The 15,606-nt window shown below is 43.1% G+C and overlaps 1 protein-coding gene across 2 annotated transcripts in view; it reads right to left on the bottom strand.

Annotated features, from left to right (window-relative positions):
* Nucleotides 1-304: 304 nt before the first annotated feature.
* The window catches only part of cstf1 (cleavage stimulation factor, 3' pre-RNA, subunit 1), a 73,037-nt gene continuing 57,735 nt past the window's right edge, over nt 305-15,606 (bottom strand). For both annotated transcript variants that reach the window (XM_073061467.1, XM_073061468.1), the window contains exon 6: nt 305-2,225. In XM_073061467.1, the coding sequence (XP_072917568.1) occupies nt 1,966-2,225 (260 nt within the window). In that variant the 3' untranslated portion in view covers nt 305-1,965. The remainder of the gene's footprint in view (nt 2,226-15,606) is intronic.

Here is a 15,606-nt window from a genome sequence, read left to right on the forward strand (position 1 = left end):
GGAGAATGCTGCTAGGTAAGATGGAAGGCACAATGAGGATGCTCAAATCTGTTATGGATGTCCTGTGCTTTTAAGTAGTTTTTAGCTCCTAATCCAATGATCCGTATAGGTAAATGCTTATGTGTAAATACCATTGGTAAAAAAGTAACTTTGGTCCATTTGATACTCATCCATCACAATAATTATGAAAGGGTTATTCACAAATAATAGAACCTTGTACAGTATTATAACATAGAACCTTATATCAGAAGTCAATTAACAGAAAGTTAAGGGGATTCATAATAATACAATAGTAAACAGTAGCCAGAGTTTCAAATTTATTTGTTACTATTTAGCTGCCAACAGCATAACCCTAACTTTATATGGCTGACAGGTTAAAAATACATCAGAAGGAAAAGTGGGCAACCCTCATAGTAATCTTGCATATTACAAATTTAGTACTTTATTAATATGAAAATAGGATCAATTTTTAGATTACCAGATGCCAATTTTGACTTAAAGCATATGAAAAGTTAGTCAGGACAAGAGCATCCAAAAAGAATGTAAAGATTACACTAACGTATAACAACACTGATCATTAAGCAAAAATAAGTGTACAGTCAGCATTTACACTAAATTTATTTATATTCAATAGCAAAATTCTCAGGCCATACATGGAAATACAGAAAAGGATAAAGGCTATTCCTGTTCATCAACTTTCACACTACTTGCTTTGAATCATTCTGAGAGAGAATATTAATTGTAGCAGTTTTATGCTCTGGGGCCAAATTGACTAGGACTTACACTGGGATAATCCAAATTAATTTCATGACAGCTAGCATTTGCACACACAAGTTTGGAAATACTAAAGCAAATTAAAGCCACCATGCTCTCATTTTGTAAATTTCAGAGACATAGTAATCCATTTTAAACAGATTTCATGCTATGATAGTTTCAAAAAAAATCCTGAAACATAAACAGCCTCACATACCAGGAAAAGAATAATACAGTTTAGCTATAATAGTAAATAGGATTTCAGGAATACTTAATTGTGGCAACAAGAAATGTATTATTACACCCACTCAGTCATCAATATCTAGTTGCCAAATTATAGATTTTGTCCTTCCAGACAGAAGTCCTGTCAAAAGAGAAACAGCTTGAACTTTACAAAACATGAGAGAAATACTCGAGTAATATTGCAAGATAATGCATTAAGATGGCTCAAGAATCAGACTAATACATTTTTTTTTACAAAGGTATACCTCAGGTGCTCACTAGGTAAAGATAATGTCTTGCAAACTACAAACAAGGTCCCAAAGGTGATTTTCTAGTTTCAGCTTGGGTGTTCTCATTGTGATACTCACTTGAGTAAATTGTCTGTCAACATTTAGCCTACAGTTTACATATGAAGAACAGACACTATATGACAAGATGATAATGATTATAAAGAAAATAATTTCAACCCACTTTAATGATATCAAGGAATCTTTTAAAAGTACACACAAAGTTCAATGCTAGAATTCTGGGCTAATTTAGTGATTTTTCACACCAGTAACTACAGCTTCCATCATTAAAGTTTGGTGTTACATCAACTACATGATGAAAGCAATAGCCTGAGTTCTGAGATTAGAGTAACTTTAATAAACACAGAAAGTTAAGATTTTGTTTTAGTTTAAATTGCAGGAAGAGAAAATGAGAATATAAACCTGTAGTTTCTCATGTAACAAAATATTGCTCTATCAGGAATAAATTGAACAAAACCAATATAGGCCAAACAGTCTATTGATTTGTGGAGACCAATCAGAATAACACCTTAGAACTAATTGGGTAATTACCATAATGTTAACTGAAACCGAAGTTTGGAACACAATAGTGGAAAATTGGCCAAGTTGGAAAAGTTTTAATTCCTACAAACTCCCAACTCCTTCTCACTGTATAGAAAGCAGGTTCTGGCCTCCCTACATTTTTGTTCCTTTGTTGAACGTCTCAATCAGTGCTGGACCTTCTATACCAGAATCTAGCCCTGAAGTCATCACTGCACGTCATGAAACCAGGATTTGTTGGAGAATGCACAATGCAGCGAACAATATTGTTATGACCAAGAGACAGGAGGTTCTTGCGTTCAGCTGTACGTGAATCCCAGCAACAAAGGCTAATTGTTCTTTCATCAGGGAGAAGTACATAATCTTCAGTGTGGTTGAAAACTGCCTGGGTGCGGTGAGTTTGTCTACCACTCAATCCAGCTCCTAAATGGAAAGAAATTACAAATATGAGACTGCAATCAATACTTTTTCTTTGTCTAGTTTCATTAAGGTAACTGGCACAATATGATAAAAAAACCAGTCCTTTTCATCTTTGAAATCCTACCCCCAATGAAATCTTTTATCTCTTAACCTCCCAAATTGCAAGTAATTCATATTGGCCAAGAGCTCACTATTTAGGTAAAGGACTATGTAGTTGATACACTAAAAGTGAAAATGAGTACTATAGAACAGAAGAGTTCCCAATATAATCCCAGGTCTGTATTGAACCAGCTACACCAGCACTTGATGCACCACCTGAAAACTAGTTTTATCATTATCCTCTGGCTAGGTTGTTAATCTGGCCTTCTGGGTACCACTGCAGTCAACAACTTACTGGGTCCTAGCCCTAGCACTTTCAGGATACTTCTAGTAGTCTGAATCTAATCCACTACTTTGTCATCTAACTAGATATTTATCTTCTTAAATACAAATTTTTAATTGTGACCTAACCAGAATATAATATGTTGGCATAACCTTGCTGACTGAGTGATTGTGAAGCCTAACGTGTGATATGCTTTGCAAACTATTCGCTTAGACTTCTTGGAACTCTTGCCCTGATAGTATTGCAGGAATACCAGATTTCACTAGGATTGCAGCAGTTCAATAAGGCAATTCATCACCAGCACCCAAGGGTAGAAAGTCTTGGGCAATAACTTTTGCCTTTTCGATGCAACACCCACAGCCTGGAAATTAAACTAAAATGCCTTGTAACTCCTCTCCCATGGCTCTTTGAAGTAATATTCCTTGACTGGATTTTTAATCCATCATATTCTATACTCATTACAAAAGGAAATTAAGTCTTCAGCAAACTAAAATTCCAAAGTCTGTAATGATTCATTCTGGCAAAATGAGGTAAATTTTACATTGATGGTAGGACATAAGAACAAAATTTTCCAGAGTTCTCATTTATTATTGCTTTGCTGGAATTCCTGCTGATCTGTATTGAGATCATCAGTTGAGAACTGGATCGATCACAGATGCAAATTCTCTAACCATCTCAAGTAATCCCTACACTTACTACCTAGGGAGCATACAGAAAGTCAAGGGGTTGGACAAGTGCTGTAGTGTTCATCATGCTGTTCAAGGATTACTGACAATCTCAAGCAACTGAAATCCAACCAATTCAGTTATATTTGAGTTTCAATTTCTTTTTCATTCAATTGCCTCCAGATTTTTATTTTTTTTTAGAATTTATCCAGCAATGCAACATAAATTCAAAGCCAGTATGAAGACAAAACTTTAGCCCCCTTTAAACTATTCAAATCAAGTTTATTGTCATTAAACTACGTACATGAATTTAACAAATATAATGTATATAGAAATTAGCTAAGGTTTCTTCAAACCAGGGTGTAAAGCAAGTAACACACATAACACAATAACTTATGAAGGTAAGGATAAAATCTACAAATCAATCATCCATAAATAACAAATGAAAATGCATTATTATTAAATATTGTAAGATATGGTACAGATTAACCAATGACAATTCGAATATGATACAGCCCGGAGTTCAGAAGCCTAATGGTCTGGGGGAAGAAACTGTTTCTCATCCTGACCGTTCTTGTTTTTCTGCATTGCAGTCTTCTGCCTGAGGATACTGGATGGATGGGTGGGATCCTCAATAATATTAAGGGGCCTATATATGCAGTGTTCCTAATGAATGGTAGGTAGACACCCATGAACCTCTCAGCTGCTCTCAAAGTCCATTGTAGGGACTTCAGGTCCAATGCTCGACTGCTCCCATACTAGATAGAGATACAACTTGTCAGGATACTCTCAACGGTGCCCTGGGTTAAGATGGGGGGTGGGAGCATTGCTTGCCTCAATCTTCTCAGGAAGTGGAGGCACTACTGTGCCTTCTTACTCAAGGAGGTAATATTAAAGGACTAGTTGAGGTCATCATGATGTGAAGTCCCAGGAACTTGGTGCACTTAACTCTCCCTACGAGGATCTATGTAATCGCAGAGGGAGATGGCTTGTCTGCACCTTCCTGAAGTCCACAATGACTTGCTTTGTCTTCTCTACATTCAGACTTAGGTTGTTCTTCTCACACCAATCTACCAGCCACTCCACTTCTTCTCTATACTCCATCCCTTCATTGTTCTTGATAAGACCACCTTTGTTGTGTCATCTACAAACTTAATGACACGGTTTGAGCTGGATCCTGCCCACAGTCATGCAACAGCAGTGTTAACAGTAGGGGGCTGAGTACACAGCCTTGGGGACCACCTGTGCTCAGTGCAATGGTACAAGAGATGTTGCTGCCTACACGGACTGACTGTAGGCTTACTGTTAAGAAGTCCAGGGAGGTGTTAAGGCCCAGCAAGGGCAGTTTCCCCATCAGTTTCTGGGGTATGATGGTGCTGAATGCCGGACTGAAGCCCGTAAATAGCGGTCTAGCATATGAGATCCCATTTTCTAGGTGGGACAGGACAGAGTGGAGAGCAGAGACTATTGCATCATCAGTGGATCGATTTGAGCTAGACGCGAACTGGAAAGGGTCGAGTGTAGCCAGGAGAAAGGCTTTAATGTGCTCCATGACAAGCCGCTCACAGCATTTCATAATGGTTGATGTTAATGCCAGGGAGGAATACACTATCAGTCAAACTATAACAAAGTACCGTACTTTTAAGAAAACTGGTCATGAAAAATTACCATATTTTAGTAAATGCTAAAATTCAATCTTCTTTTGAAATTACTAAAACAAAGTAAATTTAAAACTGGAATATGAAAATATTAGGTTGAATGATGAGGTTGCAGGATATCATTTTGAGAACAAACATCCCAGTCCAATATTAATGGGTAAGCACGTATCTGCAGAATATCTTGTACTTAAAGTATTTTATTTTTATTGAAAATTCATTTAGAGATACAGTGCAGAACAGGCTCTACTGGCCCTTTGAGCCGAACCACACAGCTACCTAATGATTTAACCCTAGCCTAATCACAGGACAATTTACAATGACCAATCAACCTACTAACCAGCATGTCTTTGGACTATGAGAGAAAATAGAGTACCAAGAGGAAATACATACGCACGCACATGAGACGAAAGTACAAATAGAGGATGTTGGAATTGAACTCTGACATCCCAAGCTGTAATAGTGTCGCACTAACCACTAAGCTACTGTGACATCCAATATTAATGGGTGTACCAACTTACACTGAAACTTAAGTTCCATCATGTTTTTAGCTTTATGGTAAAGCTGTTGGAATCAGCATGAAGTTATTTAATCTCAACTAACCAAACCTGTAAAGCTAAATTAGCTGAAGTCAATCAACTACGAGGAGTTTAATTTAGCTTTAGTGTTCAGTTCTTAGAGATCAGCTAACAATCACGAATCCTGATCCTGCTGAAAGAGGTTATGTGGTTTTTTGACCGAAAAACAGCATATGCTGTGATATGCATACCCCACCGTTAAGGAATCTGATAGCATCCGAAGTTAACAGACAAAGTGTCATGTTTTAGTTCAGTGCCACTGCTTTCTTGTGTAGTTAATAATTTAAAGAAATGGGGAAAGCAGAGAATGCATGTAAAAAGGCATCACATGAGCACTCATCTGCAACCCTTTTCAGGCATGTATATATAACTTGTATTCAAATACAAACATCAATACGTGTGGCCCAAATCCCAAAATACTCTCTGCTTATGTTCCATATAGAAATTCATGGATGAAATTGACCACAGTTTCTGGATCACATTGTACAATTTAAAAATCTGACAATTAGGAACTAACATGCTTTAGGATTTTGAGGAAGCCCAATTGTACATTACTAGTTGGTTTTCCGATGGTCTCCAAAGTCACACCACAAGAAAACGTAAAAAAAACTTCAAAATTTTTGTAAGTGTGACAGCTCATGATTTGCCAAATCAATTTAATTTTAGAAAACAGTACTGATTACAGAGAAAGACAGTTACTTTTCTTGCTCATGACTTTCCTATGCTTTGCAAATTTCACAACTCTCCAAATTCAGTAAGAGGATGTGCATTTACACAAACTATAGAATGTTCAAAAGTGCCTTACAACCAGTTGAGAAATTTTGAAGTGCAGTTACCAATGCCCAGAAATGGCAATGACATTGACTGAGTAAATTATCATCACTTTGGTTGAGGGATAAAATACTGACCATTACACTATGTTGTTCAAAAACTGAAGTCAATATTTTTGTGTCTTTCTGTTAAAGACCTAATAGCAAGGACATCACCTCAAAAGATACTAATGCCTTATAACACAAACTACAACCTGGCATTTGTATTCATACCTTGAAACAGGGGCCATGGGGCTCAGGATGCTCAATCTGTTCACTATGCACTGTCTATACAGTTTTGAAACATGTCTTCTTCAGGCGGTATAAACGCTTTATTATGAAGACAATCAGAGGTAAATAATATCCAATATTTCCAAATCTCCAAAGCCTACATCTTAAATCCACAACAAATGATTCTCTAACAGTTAAACCTGAATTAGGATCTACACTGAGTGAATTCCTCAGATTCCTCCATGATATTTCCTCTCTTCCATTTCTGTAATTTGCTCCATCTTTGCAGCTTTTCAAAATCCCTCTAATTCTGATTGCCCTAGCTTTATTTCTCTTACCTTGCCATTGACAAGTGTTCCTTCAACCACAGCCTCACTCTCTGGATTTCTACTTTAAATTCAAATGAGGGCACATTGCAAACTCAACAAACAGAATTTAGTGAGATTATAAATCAAAACTACATTACAGTATTTTAACACACATAAAATGCTGGTGGAACACAGCAGGCCAGGCAGCACCTATAGGGAGAAGCGCTGTCAACGTCCGAGACCCTTCGTCAGGCCCGAAACGTCGACAGCGCTTCTCCCTATAGATGCTGCCTGGCCTGCTGTGTTCCACCAACATTTTGTGTGTGTTGTTGTTTGAATTTCCAGCATCTGCAGATTTCCTTGTGTTTACAGTATTTTAAACTTGGATTCAGTCCCAGGTTTCCTCTGACACCCCTTCCCAACCTAGTTAATTCATTCATTTGTCTTTATTCTTTCTTTTTACATTTATATTTACAAACTGATTTCCTTGTTTTATATTTAAAAGCTGATTTTTTTTGTTTAAAACTCATTTTCTTCCTATTTTTCCTTCCCCTTTCTTACAATTTTCTTCCCTTTTCTGATTTCTTATTTTTTCTGCATTTTTTTTTACTAATTCTAATCTTCCTACTTTTATCCACTCTAATCTGGTCGAAAGACACTTACCCACCTTAGAATTCACAGAGAAGTACATTGCAACCAGGTACAACAGTTAAAAGTCTCTTTACACTCCAAGATCTGCCAGTTTCTAGGAAAGGAAATGAAAATACTTACAAGAACTCTTTGTAAACCTTTTCCCTCAGCAACAGGCAACAGTTACCTTTAGTTCTCAGCTGTCAAACCAGATCTGTGTGTAATGCTGATCTGTACAGCAATGATTGAGCACAGGTGAGCAGGGATATTTCGACAGACATATTAAGCAAAATGGTTTTGCTAAATTTAAACCGTACACTAACAACATTATTTTGGTAGTCAATTCTCTAGCTCTCCACTCTTATCTGTTACCAATAGAATTTTGAACATTCAGAGGCATAGAGAAGATAAACTCTATCCTCAAATAACATTGCACATGCACAGTCAAAGAGCAATTGTGTAATTATCAAGGATAAGAAAACTGACAGGCCTTTCCTCTTAATCCTTTGTGTCATGATATTTTTCTAACATCTTACCCTGTCATTGACAGAGATTACGGAATCACAATTCTTATAATGTAAAAATGTTTTCACACTGTTCCTGCACATTATGTGTTGTGATGTAAAAGTAGCATATGTTTGGCTTGTCAAGTTTGGACTAGTTCTATAAAAGACCAATTATGCCCTCTCACTTTACACATGCAACCTTTCCATTTCAAATACTTACACAACATTTGCATGCTTAAAATTGGAAGAGACTCCACTACTAAACTTGTCAATGCAATCTAGACTGTTATGGTGACCCACTTTCTGCGCAGGCGAACCGGCTCACAAATAGCCAGCGCGCGGGGGGAGACTTTGGTAATGCACCTCTGACGCTATTTCCGCCCGAAGAGGGCGGGTGCTAGGGATTAAATGCCAGCGCCGCGAAGTTTGAATAAACTAGTCTCGAAACGACTTACCGACTGCGTGTTGTTATTTCAGCGCTGTGTGAAGCACATCGCTACATTGGTGACCCCGACGGTCCAAACGGGATTTGGACCAAAGATGACCGACTCTTCATCTACTTACGCAGTTTCGCTAAAACTGCCGTCTTTCTGGATGCTGCAACCACGCGTGTGGTTTAGCCAAGCAGAAGCCCAGTTCCAGATTCGGCAGATATCCTCTGATTCCACGTGTTACTATCACGTGGTGAGCCCCCTTGACCAGGAGACTGCCGCCCAGGTTACGGATTTCATACAGTCGCCCCCGGAAGAAGGCAAATATGAAGCATTCAAAGCGCTGCTCATTGGGACCTTTGGCCTCTGACGGCTTGAGCAGGGTGCCCGCCTGCTTCACTGGACGGTTTGGGAGACAGACTGCTGTCAGCATTGATGAACGAGATGCTGGCCCTGACGGATACAAGCCCTACCTCATGTTCGAGCACGCGTTCCTAGAGCAACTGCCCAAGGACATACATCTGCTGCTGGCCGACGCAGATTTCAATGACCCCCGGAAGGTGGCGGCCCAGGCAGATGTGCTGTAGAAAGCCAAGAGGGAGAGCCTGGCGTCCGTCGGTCAGATTACCAGGCCACGTGCCCAACAGCAGAGCAGACCAGGCCCGGCAGGGGGGCGCACACAACACAGAGGCAGGAGTGAGGAGGCCAGTGAACAGTGGTGTTTCAACCACCAACGGTGGGGCACAAAGGCCCGCCGTTGTCACCCGCCCTGCAAGGGCCAGGGCCAGCTGCCGTTAATGACTATGGCAGCTGGACACCAGGACAGCCTCTTGTATGTCTGGGACAAACAGTCAGGACGCCGCTTCTTGGTCGACACCGGAGCGGAAATCAGCGTCTTGCCCCCGACGGGGTACGACACCTGCAACAGGAAGCCAGGGCCCACCCTGAGGGCCGCAAACGGCAGCACGATATGGACCTACGGCACCCGCACAGTGCAGCTGCAGTTCGGTGCCAGCCGGTTCACGTGGGACTTCACACTGGCCGTGGTGGCCCAACCACTCCTGGGGGCGGACTTCTTGCGAACTCACAGCCTGCTGGTCGACTTGCAAGGGAAAAGACTGGTACATGCCGAGACTTTCCAGACGTTCTCCCTGGGTGAAGCCAAGTTGTCGGCCCCATACCTGGACTCCATCACGCTGTCGGACAACAAATTCACCAGAATCCTGGCGGACTTTCCATCGATTCTGGCACCACAGTTCACGGCAGCTATGCCCAGACACGGGGTTCAGCACCACATCCCAACCAAGGGACCACCCCTCCACGCCCACGCACAAAGGCTCCCCCCAGAAAAGCTCCACCTGGCGAAGGAGGAGTTCAAGAGGATGGAGGAATTGGGGATCGTACGGAGGTCTGACAGCCCATGGGCCTCCCTCCCGCACATGGTGCCCTAAGCAGCTGGGGGTTGGAGACCATGCGGCGACTACCGCAGACTGAACGAGGCTACAACTCCAGACTGCTACCCCGTGCCGCACATACAGGACTTTGCAGCAAACCTGCATGGGGCAAGAATATTTTCCAAAGTAGACCTCGTCCGGGGATACCATCAAATCCCAGTGCACCCTGAAGACATCCCCAAAACGGCACTTATCAACCTGTTCAGCCTGTTCGAGTTCCTCCGAATGCCACTCGGCCTGAAGAATGCCGCACAGACGTTCCAGCGGCTAATGAATGCGGTGGGACGCGATCTGGACTTTGCGTTGATCTATTTGGACGACATCCTTATAGCCAGCAATAGTCGCCAGGAGCATCTGTCCCACCTCCGCCAGCTCTACTCCTGCCTGAGTGATTTCGGCCTCACGATCAACCCGGCCAAATGCCAGTTCAGTCTCGATACCATCGACTTCCTGGGCCACAGGATTACCAAAGACGGGGCAACACCTCTGCCCGCCAAGGTAGACGCAATCCGCCACTTTGCCCGGCCCAACACGGTCAAAGGCCTTTAGGAGTTCGTTGGTATGGTGAACTTCTACCACTGTTTCCTCCCCTCAGCAGCCCATATCATGCACCCTTTGTACACCCTGATGTCGGGTAAAGGCAAGGAAATTACTTGGGATGAGGAGGCCACAGCCGCTTTTGTTAAAGCCAAGGAAGCCTTGGCAGATGCCACGATGCTGGTGCACCCCAGAACGGACGTTCCGACCACTCTCACGGTGGACGCATCCGACACAGCAGTCGGTGGGGTGCTGGAGCAGCTCATCGAGGGGCGCTGGCAACCCTTGGCGCTCTTCAGCAAGCACCTACAACCACCCGAACTCAAGTACAGTGCTTTCGACCGGGAGCTGTTCGCACTGTATCTGGCAATCCGGCACTTCAGGTACTTCTTAGAAGGCAGGCCGTTCACCGCGTTCACGGACCACAAACCGTTAACCTTCGCGTTCACGAAGGTGTCCAATCCCTGGTTGGCTCGCCAGCAGCGATATCTGTCCTACATCTCCGAGTACACGACGGACATCCAGCATGTCTCGGGAAAGGACAACGTCGTGGCGGACGCACTCTCCAGACCAGCTGTCCAGGCCCTGTCCCTGGGGGTGGACTATGCAACACTGGCGGAGGCGCAGCAGGCAGACAACGAGATGCCCAGCTACAGGACTGCAGTCTCGGGTTTGCAGCTGCAGGACTTTTTCGTAGGCCCAGGTGAGAGGACCTTCCTGTACGATGTGGCTACCGGCCAACCTCGCCCCATCGTCCTGGCAGACTGGAGGCGGCGAGTTTTGACTCCATACACGGTCTGGCACACCCATCTATCAGGAAAACCGTCCGGCTGGTCTCCAGCAAGTTCGCGTGGCACGGACTTCTCAAGCAGGTCAGTGAATGGGCCAGTACGTGCGCGTAGTGCCAAACAGCCAAGGTGCAGCGGCACACTAAAGCCCCGCCACAGCAGATTGAACCCACCCACCGGAAGTTCGACCACATTCATGTGGATATCGTGGGCCCCCTACCAGTGTCCCGAGGAGCGCAGTACCTCCTAACTATGGTAGACCGGTTCACGAGGTGGCCAGAGGTCGTCCCGCTCACCGTCACATCTGCCGATTCCTGCGCCCGAGCACTGATCGCAACCTGGGTAGCACGCTTCAGGGTACCGGCCCACATTACCTCCGACAGAGGCGCCCAGTTCACCTCCAGCCTGTGGCCAGCCTGTTGGGAACACAGCTAGACCACACTATTGCCTACCACCCACAGTCGAACGGACTAGTGGAAGGCTTCCACCGTCACTTGAAGTCGGCTCTCATGGCCCGCCTAAGAGGACCTAACTGGGTGGACGAGCTTCCCTGGGTCCTGCTTGGAATTCGCACAGCGCCCAAAGAGGATCTGCACGCCTCGTTGGCAAGTTGGTGTACGGCGCACCCCTGGCCATCCTGGGAGAGTTCATACCAGCCCCAAGGGGGCAAGAGGAAGAACCCGCAGCTGTCCTGGACAGACTACGCGAGAGGCTCGGCAACCTGGCCCCCGTACCAACTTCACAGCACAGGCGGACCCCGACCCATGTACCCATAGACCTGCAGAACTGTAAGTTTGTGTTTGTACGAAGGGGCGGACATCGGGCACCGCTACAGCAGCCATACGAAGGGCCGTTCAAGGTGATCAACAACAACGGGCCCACGTACGTTCTGGACATTGGGGGGAAAGAGGAGGTTTTCACGGTGGACCGACTCAAACCAGCCCATGTGGACTTGGTGCAGCCGGTCGACATTCAGGCATCGCGGCACAGAGGCAGACCTCCCAAACAGAGGCTGATCCAGACTGTGGACATTGGGGGGTCTATCGCCGGTTCTGGGGGGGTGGGGGGTTATGTGGCGACCCACTTTCTGCGCAGGCGAACTGACTCACAAATAGCCAGCGTGCGGGGGGAGACTTTGGTAATGTACCTTTGACGTCATTTCCGCCCGGAGAGGGCAGGCGCTAGGGATTAAATGCCAGCGCCGTGGTTTGAATAAACTAGTCTTGAAACGACTTACCGACTGCGTGTCATTATTTCAGCGCTGTGTGTAGCACATCGCTACACTGTAACAATTCACTGCATAAGATTTTTTTCACCAATGGCCATCACTTCTATGTCCTCCTCTCTATTGGTTTTCTTTATCATCTTAAATACCATCTCTCAGGTCTTCTCGCAACCTCCTCCATCATGTTGGGAGAACAACCCCAGGTTCTCCAGTCTATATAAATTATTGAAGTTCCTCAGCCCCTGAATTGCTTTAAAAAATCTCTCTTTAGCTTCTCCAAAGCCATTGCCATCCTTCCTAAGATGTGGTGCCTAGAGACAAATTCAGTAATCCTTCTGTGGCCCAAAATTTGTGTTTTATAAAGGTCGCACATAGTGATGTTGTGAGTTTGAGAGGTACTGTCAGCATAGCCTGAATGAATAAATGTAGTGCACTTAGTAGATGATACCTACATTGCAGCCATGATATGTGCAGGGGCAGAAAGAATTGACGTAAGAGGTGCCAATCAAGCAGGCTAATTTTTCCTAGATGATGTTGAAGTTCTGAGAATCACTGAAGTTGCACAGTATAATCAAGTGGACTGCATCCCATCAAGCTCTGTATCCCAAGACTGCATCCCATCAAGTGTGTTATAGTTGGGGGAGAAAACATCAGCAGGTGAGGCACTTAGAGCAACATGGAACAATTCTCAGAGAAACAGGTCTTTTGACCCACAACGTTGTGCTGAACTAGTTAAATTAGTAATCAAATGCCCAATTAAACTAATCCCTTCCTCATACACTATGTCCATATCTTTTCATTTCCTGCACTTTCTTACGCCTGTCAAAGAGACGCTCCAACACCTCTATTATATTTGTTGCCAAATACAATGTCTGGCAACACGTTCCAGGCACCCATCAATGTGTAAAAATGTGCCTTGCACACCTCCTTTGATCTTCCCTCCACCTCCCCCCACCCCCAGTCTCATCTCAACTGCACACCCTCTGGTATTAGACATTTCAACCCTAGGATAGTCCTTGGCTTTCAAGTATGTATCCATCTTCACCTTAAAAATATCTAATGATCTGACCTCTACCACACTCAGGGGAAGAGAATTCAAGAGGTTCACTGGATAGACCATTCAGCCTAAATTGTGCTGATATCAATATTAATCTGTCCAATAGCCTCTTAACTGTACCAAACTGCCTGCATCCACGATTACACCTGGTAACCTACTGCAAGCAACTATCATGCTTTACTTTAAAAAAAACTTGCCTTTAAACTTCACCCCTCTAACCGTAAAAGCATGCCCTCTGGTGTTTAATATTTCTACATGGGGGAAAAAGTTTGGAGTGTTTATCCTATCAATGCCTCCAATAATGTTACAAACCTCCATCGTCTCCTTTCAGCCTACAATGCTCTAGGAAGAACAATCCAAGTTTGTCCAATCTTTCCTTAGTTCATACCTCTAATCCAGGAAGCATCCTCATAAACCTATAATGCAGCAAATAGAACTGCATGCAATACTCCAAATTCTGTCTGACTAAAGATTTATATTGCTATAGAATGACTCCCTTACCCTTATAATCAACAGCCCATCAATGAAGGCAAGCATAGCTTTCTTACCACCTTAGTCACTTGTGTGAACTATGGATGTGAACCCCAAGATTCCTCTGTACCTCAACACTACTAACTTTTTAAACTTTTTTAACTTCACAATTAACTTTATAATTTCTCCTTTCATTTAATCTCCCAAAGTGCAACACCTCACACTTGCCCAGATTAAACTCCATCTGCTACTTCTCTGCCAATATCTGTAACTGATCTATATTCCACTGTATTCTTTGATGGTCTCACTTTAAGGACTTTATCTTGTTATTTCATGTTCTCATTATTTACTGCTATTTACTTAAAATTGCAATTGCAGTTTGCTGTCCAGTGACCATTTGTTCAATAGATTTGCCAAGTATGTCCACAGAAAAAAGAATACAAATGGGTTGTATGGGATGACATGTACGTACGCTGATAATAAATTTTACTTTGATAGTCCTGTGCACTCTCCACAACTCTGCCCAATCCAGGTGTTATCTACAAACTTGCTAATCCACCTATCTACATTTTTATCCAAATCATTGATATATCACATACAGAGGTCCCAGTACCGATTCTTGCAAAACACCACTGAACATGTTCCTCCAGCCAGAAGAAAAGCAGACTTCCAAACATACTGTTTTCTATGGGCAAGCCAGTTCTGAATCCAAACTCACAATTCACCCCAGACCTTATGTACCTTCATCTTCAGAAGCAACCTACCATAAGGAACCTTATCAAATGCCTTACAAAAGTAATTGTAAATATACTCCAATGCCCTACCCTCAATTTCCTTTATCATCTCCTTAAAAAAACTCAAGCTATTTCTAAAGCATGACTTGCTTTGCTGATTGACCCTAGACATGCCCTTCCAAATGCACATAAATTCAATTGTTCAGGATCCTAACTGCTAGCCTATCACTGAAATAAGGCTCACTGATCTATAATTACTTGTTTTATTCCTATTTTCTTTATTGAACAAAGACACAACATTCAGTACTCTCCAGTACTCTGCAACCATGCTGCTGATTGTGAGGACACAAAACTTGTTCAAAGCCCAAGCAATACCCTCACTTGCTGCTTTCAATTCCAGGATGAATTGCAAGATTGGATATCAGGCCCTAGGGACTTACCTACCTTTTCAGATGATCCTGCTCAACTTCCTCCTTATTATCTACCCTCTCCTTAGTTATCCTCTTTCTAAATGAAAGTATGAAATGCCTTGGAATAATCCTTGATCCTTCTTGCAAAGGCCACTTAATGGCCTATTTAGGAATTCCTAATCATCTTTTCAAGCACTTTCCTGCTATCTTTATATCCTACAAGTGCCCAGTCTCTTTTTAGCTTCCTAAACTAACATATGCTTCCTTTTTCTTTCCATCTAAAGTTGGGACCCCTTGGATCAACCAAGGATCCCATACCTTATCATCCTTGTCCTTACTCCTTACCAGAATATGCAGATATTGAACTGTAATCAGCTGCTTTCAATCAACACCCCTTAGATCTTGTATTTTTGGATTGTAATCTGCCCTCCCACAAGATCTGATTTTATCCTTACTCATAACTACATTAAAACATAATGAGTTATGTTCACTTTTCCCAAAATATTAACCCAC

Source organism: Hemitrygon akajei, chromosome 11 (genome assembly GCF_048418815.1).
Source record: "Hemitrygon akajei chromosome 11, sHemAka1.3, whole genome shotgun sequence".
Lineage (NCBI taxonomy): Eukaryota > Metazoa > Chordata > Chondrichthyes > Myliobatiformes > Dasyatidae > Hemitrygon > Hemitrygon akajei.